This window comes from Phyllobates terribilis, unplaced genomic scaffold (assembly GCF_046119375.1).
Source record: "Phyllobates terribilis strain yellow unplaced genomic scaffold, ASM4611937v1 Scaffold_1__5_contigs__length_1240528914, whole genome shotgun sequence".
Taxonomy (NCBI): Eukaryota; Metazoa; Chordata; class Amphibia; order Anura; family Dendrobatidae; genus Phyllobates; species Phyllobates terribilis.
In genome coordinates this window covers 1,033,365,112-1,033,379,974 of record NW_027362761.1, presented here as the reverse complement: position 1 = coordinate 1,033,379,974, position 14,863 = coordinate 1,033,365,112, and the positions used below count along the sequence as shown (strand labels likewise).

The following is a 14,863-nucleotide window of genomic DNA, read 5'->3' as shown; positions in this document are numbered from 1 at the left end:
CATGAAAATACAGAAGGTGTGTCCAAACTTTTGGTCTGTACTGTGTATATATATAATATATATATATATATATATATATATACGAGGTTCAGTCAATAAGTAATGCCTCCTATTTTTTTTCTCCTTTTAATTGGCAAGAAATTCAAATGCAATTACATAGGTTGAAAACCACAACATTAACGATTAATTTGTCACTTTTCAGTATAATCTCCATCCATTTCCACAGTCTTGGTCCACCATTTAACAAGGGCATGTATTCCAGCATGGTAAAAAGCATTCTTGGGACCCACCGTGCACAAACTTTTTTGTATCCCAGTTGTCCAATAATTTTCATCACACTGCCTTTACTGAGGCAGATAATGCCATACAATTCATCTGCAGTCACCCGGTGGTCACCACGAATGATGTCATCGACTCGCTGAATGTTGCTTGGAGTCACTGCGGTTACTGGCCTGCCACTCCGCATTTTGTCAGCCAACGGTGATGGCCCTTCAGCTGTGCTACAGCGACAAACCCATCGTCTAACAGTACTGACATCCACTGTTGCATCACCGTACACATTTTTCAGTCTCTCATGAATTCGAATGGGCGTTTCAGCTTCTGCATGCAAGAATTCAATCACAGAACGTAGTCTAATACGAACATCAATGTCAGCCATTTTGCAAACTGATACAGTTCTGCCACCTGTTGGTGCAGGAAGTTGCAATTGCTGTGGATTGGAGAAGGAGGTTTGAGGAATTGTGCCAAATTCGAATATTTAACATAACTACCTTATTTAAGGAGAAAAAAAATAGGAGGCATTACTTATTGACTGACCCTCGTGTATATATGTATATATATATATATATATATATATATATATATACAGACACTATGGCTATCATAATTCTTCTTTATTGTACCTCCCAGGTAAGTGGTCTGCAGACTGTGGTGATTTGATTTGCCATATACAGTAGTTGTAGCTCTGACTTTATTCTTTGCTTTTATATACTAGGAATCTCTTCATGACATCTCTAATTTTTGCGACATATACTGTTAAATCAGTATAGGTACATCTACACATGTACATGTTTGGACCCCTATACTTTTATTTCATTTAGAAGAGATTGATCAGGGCACATTTTGCTGTGTTTATGCCTTTGTAATTGTTTCTGCACGTTTCTTGCTTTTCAATTTTTTTTGTATATTGTTCCATATGTGATTTAATGGAAATGTTTTATAGAAAGAAACTCCTTACTGCTGTCTGAAAGAATCCTCCTTTTGGAAATGTATATCAAATCCTCACAGCTGAGTTTTTAGCAGGCAATCGTTTTTTAGTGCATTGAACAGTCATATGGGCCTTTCCAGATGTAGGATTATGCTGTGATAGACATATTTTTGTGAAAGTAACAACAGAAAATTCAGCCTAATTGGTTTCTGAAATTTTGCTTCTCATAAATAATTGTTTTTCTGCTACGACTACACATTTTGACAAAATGACAGTTTTACCATAAGTTTCTGAGAAGCGAATTGAATCATGACAACCAATATGTATGTTTATTACTTTACTAATTGTTCTTCTGATTTACTCATATAAGAAAGATTGTTCATATGGAGTAGAGATCTTTAACCCCTTTCCGACGAGGTTAGTAATAGTATGTAGAGCTGCGCCCTGGGCCTTATGGACCAGCTACGTACTATTACGCATAATGCGATCGCACCCACACACAAGCGGTGTGATCGCTGACGGGTGTCAGCTGATTGTCACAGCTGACACCAGGTGCTATGTGCCAGGAGCGGTCAAGCACCACTGCTGGCACATTAATCCCTGAAATGCTGCGATCGAAGTCGATCCGGCGTCCCGCACTGTCTCTGCCGGGTCCCGGATGTTGTCATGGTGACCGGATGTCGTCATGACAACATCCAGGTGCCCAGGAGGGTCAAGAAGTTACTTTGGTCATGCACAGTGCGCGACCAAAGTAACTTCTGCATGCAGTGCTGACAGGCTATATAGCATAGAGATACTGCTGCATCTCTATGCTATATAAGCGATCAGGCTGCAAAAAGTGAAAGTCCCATAGTGGGACATAGTGAACAAGTAAAAAAAGTTTCAGAAAGTGGAAAAAAAAATTGTAAAAATATTAAAAAAAAATATATATATATATACTGTTCCCATAAATAAATATTATTATGAAAAAAAAAACAAGTACACATATTTAGCATCGCCACATCCAGAATGACCTGACCTATAAAACTTTCCCAGTAGTCAATCTCTTTAGTGACCATGGTACAAAAAATAAATAAAAAACAAAGTAAAAAACGATGCTTTATCATCATACCGCCAAACAAAAAATGGAATAAATGCGATCAAAAAGACGAATGTAAATAAAAATGGTACCACTGAAAACATCATCTTGTCCCGCAAAAAACAAGCCACAATACAGCTCCATCAGCTGTAAACTAAAAAATGTATATCTCGCAGAATAAAGCGATGCAAAAAAAAATTTTTTTCTATAAAATAGTTTTTATTGTGTAAAAGCGCCAAAGCATAAAAAAAGATATAATTGTAGTATCGCTGTAAACGTACTGACCCGAAGAATAACGTTGCCTTATCAATTTTACCACACGCGGAACAGCATAAAGAAAACCCCAAAAAACAATTCCTGAATTGTTGGTTTTTTGTTTATTCTGCCTCCCAAAAATCGGAATAGAAAGCGATCAAAAAATGTCACGTGCCCGAAAATGATACAAATAAAAACGTCATCTTGTCCCGCAAAAAGCAAGCTGTCACATTACTCTGTCAGCCAAAATATGGAAATATTATAGCTCTCAAAATATGTCAATGCAAAAACTAATCTTTGCAAAAAAAAGTGTCTTTTAGTGTGTGACAGCTGTCAATCATAAAAACCAGATATGAATCTGGTATCGTTGTAATCGCACTGACCAGAAGAATAAAGTCATCTAATCACTTATACTGCATGAGAAACGGCGTAAAAAGTAAACTCTAGGGTTAGGGTTGTGCTAGGGTTAGCGTTAGTGTTGTGCTAGGGTTAGGGTTGTGCTAGGGTTGGAGTTAGGGTTAGGGTTGTGCTAATGTTAGGGTTGTGCTAATGTTAGGGTTGTGCTAGGGTTAGGGTTGTGCTAGGGCTGGGATTTTTTCAAAAGTAAAGAAGAAAAAATGATGACGATATGGTGGCCAGTGTTGAGCGCATGTGCTCGCTACTTGAGTTTGCATCGGGGGCTCGGGTATGCACCGAGTATCGCGGGTGCTCGAGTGACATGCTTGAGTCTCCGCCCCATATGCTTCATGGCCAAAAAAAGTTGCATGGATTGCCTGCCATGCACCAGCGATCTCCGCGTGTTTTTTTTGGGTGTCTAACAACCATCAAACATGCGGGGCGGGGACTCGAGTATGTCACTCGAGCACCCACGATACATGGTGCATACCTGAGTACCCGATGCCAACTCAAGTAGCGAGCACTTGTGCTCAGGACTAATGACAACTTATTCAATATAATGACCTAATGTTATCAAATTCTGTGTCGTACCTCTGGGTTCACAATGTTCACTATACCCTTTGATAAAATCCTTGAGGGGTCTAGTTTCCAAAATGGGGTCACTTGTGGGGGGTTTCTTCTATTTAGGCGCATCAGGGGCTCTCCAAACATGACATGGCGTCTGCTCTCAATTCCAGCCAATTTTGCGTTCAAAAAGTCACACAGTGCTCCTTCCCTTCTGAACCCTGCCGTGCGTCCAAACAGTGTATTTTCCCCACATATGGGGTATCGGCGTACTCAGGAGAAATTGCACAAAAGTTTTTGGGGTCCATTTTCTCCTGTTACCATTGTGAAAATAAAACATTTGGGGCTAAATCATAATTTTTGTGGAAAAAGTTCGATTTTTTTATTTTCACGTCTCCATGTTATAAACTTCTGTGAAGCACCTGGGGGTTCAAGGTGCTCACCACACATCCATATAAGTTCCCTGAGGGGGGGTCTAGTTTCCAAAATGGTGTCACTTGTGGGAGGTTTCCACTGTTTAGGCACATCAGGGGCTCTCCAAACGAAACATGGCGTCCGCTAATTATTCAAGCAAATTTTACATTCAAAAAGTCAAATGGTGCTCCTTCCCTTCCAAACCCTGCCGTGCGCCCAAACAGTGGTTTTCCCCCACCTATTGGGTATTGGCGTGCTCAGGAGAAATTGCACAACAAATTTTGCAGTCCATTTTTTCCTGTTACCCTTGCGAAAATAAAAAATTGGGGTTTAAAGTAACATTTTTGTGAAAAAAGTTAAATGTTCATTTTTTTCTTCCACATTCCAAAAATTGCTGTGAAGCACCTGAATGGTTAATAAACTTCTTGAATGGGTTTTGAGCACCTTGAGGGGTGCAGTTTTTAGAATGGTGTCACATTTCGGTATTTTCTGTCATAAAGGCCCCTCAAAGTCACTTCAAATGTGATGTGGTCGCTAAAAAAATGGTTTTGTAAATTTTGTTGGAAAAATGAGAAATCGCTGATCAACTTCTTACCTTCATAACTTCCTAACAAAAAAAAATATTGTTTCCAAAATTGTGCTAATGTAAACTAAACATGTGGGAAATGTTATTTATTAACTAGTTTGTGTGACGTATCTCTCTGATTTAAGGGAATGAAATTTCAACGTTTGAAAATTGCAAAATTTTCAAACTTTTTGCCAAATTTCTGTTTTTTTCACAAAGAAACGCAAGTGAGATCGAAGAAATTTTACCACTTTCATGAAGTACAATATGTCACGAAAAAACTTTCTCAGAATCAGCGGGATCCATTGAAGCATTCCAGAGTTATTACCACATAAAGTGACAGTGGTCAGAATTGTATAAATTGGCTTGGTCAATAGCGTGCAAACCACCCTCAGGGGTAAAGGAGTTAAGCTTTCTTATCTCACAATGCACAAAAGAAACTTAAATGAAACATGACAGTTGATACACACTGCACAGTCCAAGGCCAGCATGTATCAGGCACTGGCTGTATGATTTCATTCAGGTACGTTTGACTCTGTAATGCTGCTGCGTTTCAAAGAAAAACATACTTTAGATGCCGCTGAAGGCTGAGCCGCACAGGAGACTAGTCGGAAAGGTGGGTTCCAGCGGCTTCTTCCCGCCTACTGCCATTGAGTGACAGGTCTCTCCTTGCTTGTACGTGGAAAGACTTGTCACTCCAGGGCAGCGGGCGGGGGGAGAAGCCACTGGGGACCCTCCTTTCCAACTAGTCTCCCTTTCGGCTCCGTCCTCAGCTGGTTGTAAAGTAAGTTTTTCTTTGACACGGTTGCAACATTCCCAGCTGAAATCAAGGAGCCACTGTCTGAAAACTGCTCCTAGATGGATCAGCTGTCATGTCTCCTATAATTTTACGTGCAATAAATATTTATTTGCTATTATTTACCTATATATTGTAATTGGTCATACATAAATGCATTCGGTTTTCATTCTCAATTAAATATTAATTTGAATGTAAAATAGTATCAGAATAGCTAATAACAAATGTCATATTTTTTTTTGCTTTACAAAATGAAGAGAGCTAAAATAAAAATATCATAATGTGTCCACTCATTTCTGTCACAGTGCCAAGTTCTTTCAATCCTTACATAAGTATTTACTGTTAACGTCTTAACGCTCACATTGTGAATAGTTTTGATTTGATAATAATAATAATAATAATAATAATCCTAACAATATTAATAATAATGAATATATTTATGCCCTAGTGTGAAGGGTTTATAGTTTCTGCTTAGCTGGCACTAACCCTTATAGGATAATAAGAGTGTACTTTTAGCTAATTTATTAAGAGTTGGTTAATGGGCTTCTTGTAATTTGCATATTCACTCTGGAGGACTAAAACCTAATTTGTTCTTTCTTTACAGTGATACATTTTTTTTCTATTTACCTCAACTATCTTAATAACCAGTCCCTCTTTAACTTTGGAATAATAAATACTTATGTTTCCGTTGGCCTTTTTTTTGGTATTGTGCCATATCATATCTGTATATTATTGCATTTATTGGTGCATTATTACCCACAAATTAGCATGTTATCTCAATGATAAAAGGTCATCTATTGTCTCAGTAGACTGACCTCCATTTCCTTTTTCTCCATCCAGTTCACTCTGACATTATGGAAAGACCCCTAATAACATCATTGACTTGACTTAATTACTATGTTACTGCGTGCTCTTGAATGAAATCATTTGGAGTACTCATCCCTGTCAGTTTCCATAGGATTCTCAAATGCTGATGCAAGCTGTATGCTTCCCAGCTTTCACTTACTGTACATCACAGACCTGCTCCTAATGACCTAATTCATGGAACCATTAATAAAGTTTAGACCAGGATTCTATTCTAACATTTCTGTAAATGGAAATGACGTGTTAAGCATGTCAAGGTGAGGAAACTTTTAAGCCGCAATGCTCCTCTGGGAAATATGCAAAATGTCTCATCAGAAAGAAAGAGGACTAGAACTCTAGTGCCACCTATTGGAAGTAGCAATCCTAAAAGTCAATATCGACTCTCTAACGAGCCCGGTCAAACGCCTCTCACCCAACCAAACCAGATCTCACACTTTTCATTGACGAGGGGCAGTACCCCGAAACACAGTGACTGCAAATTGAGATTCTGGTGCTGGCTTTTATTCTAAGTCATGTGACAAGGCTCATTAGAGAGTCGATATTGACTTTTAGGATTGCTATTTCCTATACGTGGCACTAGAGTTCTAGTCCTTTTCCTCTCTGAAGAGATAATTTGTAAATGGGACTGAAATATATAAATTAGCTTGGTGGCAGTGAGTTTTGCTGATTATCCCAGAATATGTATCCCTGAATATGTATTTGCTAGTTTACAACCCTTTTCCGGTTGCAACTGCCCTCTGGCACACTTTCTTCTATTATACCACATTGACAAATTAAATCAGATATTGATACATTTTCAATGTGATCGCAACTTCAGATATCATGTCTCTGAATATTGCGATCATTTCATTTACAGTTTAAATATTTGGTTGCGTTGTAACCAGGCTTAGGTCCAGCTCATGCAATATTAAAGCAATATATTTACGCTACCTATAGGGATTGTGACGCTGATTTCCACTTATAGAAATTGCTATCTGGGAGAAATGAAGCTGTTAGCTGACGACAGAGCTGAGCAAGCTGAAAACTGCAGGAAATTAAAGTCAGCTCAGGCTACAGGATGTCAGGAACACTTTTCAGGATATACGTCAATGTGATTACAGACTATCTCTATGTATGATAAAAGAATTGTCCATCGCAATACATTTAACTTGTATATCTTGGTATACTTTTTTTATTTTAACTGCTGGTTATTGCAAAAAAAATATCCATATTCCTTTAGACTGTCAGCCAATAGCAGACGTATATAACAGTAATGAATTATATGCCATATCTTCTGTGACCCTCTTTAGCACTGGCCCTACAGTGATTTATTTATATATATTTTTTTTACTTTTGTTCTATTATCCCTTTGTTTCAAGAGCTATAACTTATTTTTTCTGTTGACATAGCCATATGAGAATTATTTTCTGTAAGAAGCATTGTATGTTTTCAAGTGCACCATTTAATTTACTATATAACAAAATAAAAAAAGAAAATTCTCTTTGGGTTGGAGCGGAAAACAAGTTTCAGCAATGTTTTTCCTTGTGTATTTCTGTTGATCGAGCAATGTAAGAGCTTGCAATTTGCAGGGTGTGCTGTATTTTTTATTGGCACCATTATTGCGTTTTTTTTTTTTTTTTTGGGGAGACAAATTAACAATAAACAGCAATTCTGCTATTTTTTTAATGTTTTTTTTAAGGCTTCATAGTGCATGATAAATAATATAATATAGTAATAGTTCAAACTATTACCAATGAAATATGTTTCTTTTCTATTTTTTTATTTTCATTTTATTTCATAAATCAAATAGCACACATAAAAATATAATCAACTTTGTAATATATTTTAGAAGAAAAATCTGTTTCTTTCTCCTCCTGCATTTATCTTTAAAGGGATATTCCCATCTCCAAGATTCTATCCCAATATGTAGTAGGTGTAGTAATAATAATAATATTAGCAAATACCTCAAATTAGAAATGTAGTATAGTTTTTCTGATTCACTGTGTCTCTTTCCTCATGTGCAGACATTCCAGGACTTTAGGTATCTATGGTTACGACCACTAGCAACTAGCTGTCGCTATATCAGTGGTCGTAACCATGGGTACCCAAGGTTCTGCAATGCCTGCACATGAGGAAAGAGACATAGCGAATCAGAAAAACTATACTACATTTCTAATTGGAGATATTTGTTAATATTATTATTATTACTCCTGCTACATACTGGGATATAATCTTGGAGATAGGGATACCCATTTAAGTTTCCATTTGGGGGTATAAAACCAATGATTTTGTAAAACAGATGACTATTAAAAAAGGTACCTGTAAATATAAATTTTAGATTTCTGTGATATGTATTTAATTCAAGCTCGGGAAAAATGTCACCGTTTAAACATTAATTTTCATTGTGTTTTAGTATACTTCTGCATTGACTTTCGATGCTGTCCAAGTGATGACTGAGGCCTTCCGTAACTTACGGAAACAGAGAATTGAGCTCTCTAGGAGAGGAAATGCTGGTGACTGTTTAGCGAATCCTGCTGTACCGTGGGGCCATGGAGTTGAAATAGAGAGAGCACTCAAACAGGTATAGAATCCATGATTTCTTCCATATTTATATTAGAAGGGTTATCTGAGACCCATATATTGATCAGCCATTGATAAGACATAGGTGGGGGTCCAAAGCCTTACCAATTAGCTTATATCTGTCTAGCAGCAGCCGGATGTAAGGAATGTACGAGCAAAGCACCATGGCGCCTTACATTGTTTAGTGTCTGTGCTCGAGTGCCGCATTTTATCTTGTATTTATTCTATTTTGTAATTTGTTTTATAAAACACCTTCTCCTCATTTGTGTTCACTAGGTCCAAGTGGATGGTTTGACTGGAAATATAAAATTTGACCAAAATGGTAAAAGAGTAAATTATACAATAAACATTATGGAACTTAAGAGCAATGGACCACGTAAGGTAAAATACCCAAAATGGACTATAACAATTTTTAACTTTTCTTGATTTTCTATACTCATTTACTTTAGCTCTGAGTTTGTGAGTTTAATTATTTGATTATATATTTCCTAAATGTTAAGATGGTAGCGATGTTAAAACCTATCTCTGAAACACTTTATAAATGTTTTCAAAGGCTCAGTTGGTAAATGAATAGATGCAATTATTTTTTTTACTTAGCTTATACTGTACCTTTTTTGCTTCTCCTTCCATATCCATTACATTATTATAGATGTTTCACTTATGAGCCTGTCCACTTTTACCTGCAGTTTATTATTTTAATCTGACAGATTGGCTACTGGAGTGAACTTGACAAAATGGTTGTAACTGTTACTGACGTCTTATCTGCAAATGACTCCATGGGTCTGGAAAACAAAACTGTTATTGTCACGACTATTTTGGTAAGATATATTGGTTGAGCTAAATAATTCTGTATTGGAATCTAGAATCACTATACTGAAAATAAAATTATAAATTATCCGTGCGCTGGAGTCCAAATGAACTTACTGATCAGTTAAAGAGGACAAAAATGATACCAGGAATACTATGGAATGGTAACAGTTGGGCAGTCACATGAGATTGACTTTCAAATAGTTTCACTTCAGTTGTAGTTCCACTTACTCAGGAGTTATTCTTGTGGTTGCTAATGGTCAGGCAGGGATATTCAAGGGTTGTGGTCCAAATTGGTTCCTTGTAATCCAAGCTGTGGTAAGGAACTACAATTAGCCGCGTTCTGTCTGGTAGGGCAGCATAAAAGCTTTGGACACAGACTAGGCTCGGAATCCATTGTCTGTGTCCCAAGCTTGTCAGCCATGCTACCGGCTGGAGCGTGTCTACCTGTAGTAGACATCCCTGTATTTCTTTAGAAAAGTTTGGATTACAAAGAACCGATTTGGACCTCAACACTGGAACATCTCTACCTTACCATAAGCAACCACAATAATAACTCCTTAGTAAGTGGAACTGTAACTAAAGTGAAACTATTTCAAAGTCAATTCCATGTGATTGGGCAACCGTTACCAATCCATAGTATTCTACTGTGGGACTTTAGGTTTTCTTTTTATATTGAGGGGGAATCCTGGTATTATTTTTGTCCTCATTAACTGATCAGTATGTTCATTTGGACTCCAGCACATGGATAATTTATCATTTTACTTTTTGTAGAAACGGCTTACAGGTGTCTGCTCTATCCGTGTAGCGGGTTCTACATTTTATTGCGGATCCAGTGTATTTCTGATATAGAATCACTATACTACTTTTTAATATGATATGACATTATTTAAAACATGGAAAATGTCATATTCTTCTGGCAGCTTGTTTCAAAACATATATAGAACATGCCAATATACAGCATGTCTGTAATTCCATCTAGTCTTATTATACCAGATAATATCCCTATATACCGAATGACATCATTATGTTGCAATCCAGTTCTATGTAGCAAACAGACAGCCTATGGTTATATAATCTGTTCTCTGTAGTCCTCAAGGATTAGAATGATTACCTGAATAGGAATGTCATCTATCTCCCTCTTACCTTTTTCCCCTAGCACCTCAAAGCTGTGCACATTATAGATTACATTTGCCGAAATAGATATTTTTAGGCATATGGTATCAATATCTCTCGCAAGAGTACAAGTAATTTATCCTCATGGGGCTAAAAGAGCTTTCAAAGTATATAAGCAATTTCTCTGGGATATTATACCTAACAAGTCAATGGCCAACCACAAGCACAGGTTGGTAAAATATACAATATAACATATATATTATTGAAGCCGCTCTATAAAACTATTACAAGCACTTCTTCATGAAACCTATATTAAACCTTACAATTCTATTGGGGAGAGTTATCACAGAGTGGTGTTAGTTTAGAGTTCCTACTCTTGAAACTGAAATAATTACATTTTTCATCCTAAAAATATCCATTTGCCTGCTCACAGATTCAATTATTTTTAATCTAGGATTAACACAATGGTGAACATATGTGCTGTCTATCTGTCTAGAAATACAATACAATATTGCACAATACTGTAAATGGCAAACACATCTTCAGGGAAAATGATAGTCTTTCCATAATGACTCGGAATATCATCGAACTTGTTAATTAAAAAATTAAACATTGGCAGTGATATTTAGGCTGTAACGCAAACCAATTATTTTTTGCGTCATGGGGCTCTTCAGTATGGAAGTGACTTGCCAACACTGATCATAAGTGTTTCAGGCTCATATTTAGATGTGTACTTTTTGTATACTATTATATACTTGTAATCTAGTTACTTATATAGTTATGTAAGTCTATATAGTACATATTAATAGTGGTCATATACAGTATAAGCATAGGTTTTCTTGACCCAGATAACATAGCAATGAGATGTGAAACCACACAGAAGATGCCATTTTGACACGATACTGGACATAGGTCAATGTCTTGTGAAATGTTAATTTATCTTAATCCTCTTAAGTGAGATAACTTGTCAAAGTAGGTTATCTGGATGGTGCGTTGTGAGTCATGGCAACCTTTTCTCCATTTGTATGGTGATATAGGTGGAGTTTTTTTTGTATATTCTATCTGTATGTTAGTGTGTAAGCCCAAGGAGATTGTCTATGGTAAATTTGACCATTTTATGTGCTGTACACTATGGTACTTATTTTTGGAGGTATATATGTTTGTATATATACCAATTTTGCATCTTTGGTTTTTAAGATTATATAAAGTTCTATATTTAAATCTATTTATATGGATATACAGTACAAACCAAAAGTTTGGACACACCTTCTCATTTAAAGATTTTTCTGTATTTTCATGACTATGAAAATTGTACATTGCTGAAGGCATCAAAACTATGAATTAACACATGTTGAATTATATACTTAACAAAAAAGTGTGAAACAACTGAAAATATGTCTTATATTCTAGGTTCTTCAAAGTAGCCACCTTTTGCTTTGATGACTGCTTTGCACACTCTTGGCATTCTCCTCATGAGTAGTGTTGAGCCACCCCCGTAGTGTTCGAGTTCGGTTCGGTTCGTCGAACACCCGTGTGTTCGCCGAACTGTTCGTCGAACACCTTCGAACACCGTTAAAACCAATGGCAGGCAAACAAAAACACATAGAAACACATAGAAAACACCTTCAAAGGTGTCCAAAAGCTGACAAACTGCTCAGAAGACACAACTAACACATGGAAAAGTGACAAGTACATATAGTCATGCGAAAAGAAAAGAGGTGGAGAAGTAAAAGGAGGGGGAGACACAGATATAGGCATGTCATGCCCTTCTAAAATCCAAAAAGTGAGAAGCCGACACGTTCAGTCCGCTCCTGCCCGTGCCACCTCCGTGTCGCCGGGTTTGTGCCAGAGCCGCGGTGAACCCTGACGGCCAGCCCCCCTCTCCCAATACTGGTGCCTGTCCGCTGGTGGGTCGAGCGAGCCCCCCTGTGGTGGAGGCAGCTCTAAGCTTTTTAATTTAAATTGTCTCTCTAATTTGAATGAATACACTTTAAATCCATTTACAAGGATCTATTGGAGGGCAAGTCTCATGCCAGCAGCCGCATAATTCCAGCTCCAGTAGCGTCCACTAAAGCTGCTGCAGTTAAAAAGCTTTTATAAGGATCGAGCTCGGCTGTCCACCGCAAGGCATCCTACTGCCAGTCCCAGCCCCTATGCCTTGGGGTGCCTCCTGATGCTCTTCACTGAGTATCCCGTGGTCCCGAAGCATTTCCTTTGAAAAAATTAAGTGTCCAAACTACAGGTGGTGTAGCTTGCTTAACAGCCGGGATAATCCGCTGACTAGCAGACACTGCTACTAGGCACAAAGTATTTCCTGGGCTAGATGCAGTTAAAAATTTGTAATTAGATACTCTCGTTGGATGCTGAGAAAGCATTCCATAGAGTCTCCTGGTACGCCATATATGATTCTCTTAAAAAGCTTGGGGTAGGGGTCTAGGGGACCCTTTTATAGCCAAAATCACGGCCCTGTATCACAATACGTCACCTAGGCTGAAGATAAATGGAACTGTAGCACCCTGAGGGCTCGGTTGCTACAGAGGTATTGCACCTCACCCAGAGGTGTGATATCTCACTCTCAGGTAAGGATGGAGTGTGGATCAGGACCCGACACCTGCATCCATTACACCACATTGCCGTGGGGCAGGGCGACCAATATGCCTCTGAGATGGGCACGACAGTCCCTGTCCCTGGCTGGAGTGGGGGGAGGGAACACTGAGGAAGGGGAACCCTGTAGTGCAGGAGCAGGGAGGAAGCAGTTCCTGGGTGCATTGAGAAGGGAGTATAAAAGGTGGGCACCATCTTAGTTCAGTGCAGAGAAGTCTGAGCAGAAGTGACAGGGAGCAGGGGCTCTGCATGAGCTCTGCTCCGGAGGCGGGCCTAGTAACAGAGGCCCAGGCCTGGAAGAGGGAGAAGGAAGGAAGAGGAGCGGAGAAGGCTCCAGGAACGAGGAATGAAGGGATCCCAGGGGTGCGGACGGGCGAGTCGCCACCGCACGCCCGAATCCACCTGCGTGGAGGGGTCAGTCCAAAGGGGGAGACCGGTCCCCGAAACTAGTGGAGGCAGGAAACGACCCTCAGCTAGAAACTGGAGGCTGTGACATTTTATGTGGCGCAGCCCCTCGCTACACCCGCTAGGAAGGCACCACCTAGGGTCAGGGAAACTGGCGCCAAGTTTACCAAGAGGAGGCCCGAGGCAGCCGGACAGAAGGGTTGGTAAGAAAGGCCAGACAAAGGACACACAAAGGGGGTCCTGTGAAGCGCTCCAAAGTTATCTGGGAGCTGTCTGAGCCCCTCACCTGGTGAGCACAGTACGACGTGGGCAGCCGTTACCTGCAGACGTGGTCTGGATAATAAGAACTGTGAGTAAAGGCCCTGGACTGCATCACTGACTCCGTGTCGTTACTGCTGCTGCCCTGCACCATCACCCCCATCCTCCGCATACACTGCCCTGAGGCTATACTCCTCCCGTGGGGAGTTATGCTATGCTCTGCTGCACCCACAACACCAGCCTCAGCGGTCTGCCCTGCAACGGCGGTTCACTCTGACCGCAATCCACGGGTGGCGTAGTCGGACATTTAAACATCAAAACCACATAAATAGTTCCGCCACTGGTTTGACCACCCTGAGCCACGGAACCGGGTCGTCGCCATGAAGACTACAACCACCAGCATCCACCAAAAAGGGTCCGGCTCCGGGTGTCCCAAGGCCCAGGGGGTGCATCAGAACATTTTCATCACCTTTCACAATCACCAATGGGACAAGGCAGGGATGTCCTCTGTCCCCTCTCTTATACATCCTAGTGACGGAGCACCTGCTCTCATCAATTCGCCATAACCCCAATATTAGGTGGATTGAGGTGGGAGGCACCGAGTACAAGTGCTCTCTATTTGCTGATGATGTCCTAGTATATATCACTCAATCACATATATCCACCCATGCTGTTATGGCTGAAATAGATCACTTTGTTACATGGTCAAATTTTAAAATCAATGCAGCGAAGTCTGAGGCCCTCGATGTCTCCCTCCCCAAATCCATATAGGATTCCATCCAGTCCAACTTTCCCTTTGCCTGGCCCTCACAGGGTATCAAATACTTAGGAATTCCTATTCATAGAGACCTCTCCCATCTATGTTATCTTAATTTTGGGCCCTTTATTGAACAACTCCATACAGACCACGGTTGGCAAGTTAGAACTGTAAGATTCACTACGTGAACCACTGGTGTTTTGTGGAAAAGCACATGT

General features: G+C 39.5%; 1 protein-coding gene across 5 annotated transcripts in view; it reads left to right on the top strand.

The window, feature by feature from the left end:
* GRIA2 (glutamate ionotropic receptor AMPA type subunit 2) overlaps positions 1–14,863 on the top strand; it is a 268,701-nt gene that overhangs the window by 176,493 nt on the left and 77,345 nt on the right. For all 5 annotated transcript variants that reach the window (XR_012247807.1, XM_073644879.1, XM_073644888.1 and 2 more), the window contains exons 7-9: positions 8,532–8,699; positions 8,975–9,079; positions 9,406–9,516. Coding sequence is in view for 4 of the 5 variants with exons in the window: in XM_073644879.1 (XP_073500980.1) it covers positions 8,532–8,699; positions 8,975–9,079; positions 9,406–9,516 (384 nt within the window). In the remaining variant the exon portion in view is untranslated. The remainder of the gene's footprint in view (positions 1–8,531; positions 8,700–8,974; positions 9,080–9,405; positions 9,517–14,863) is intronic.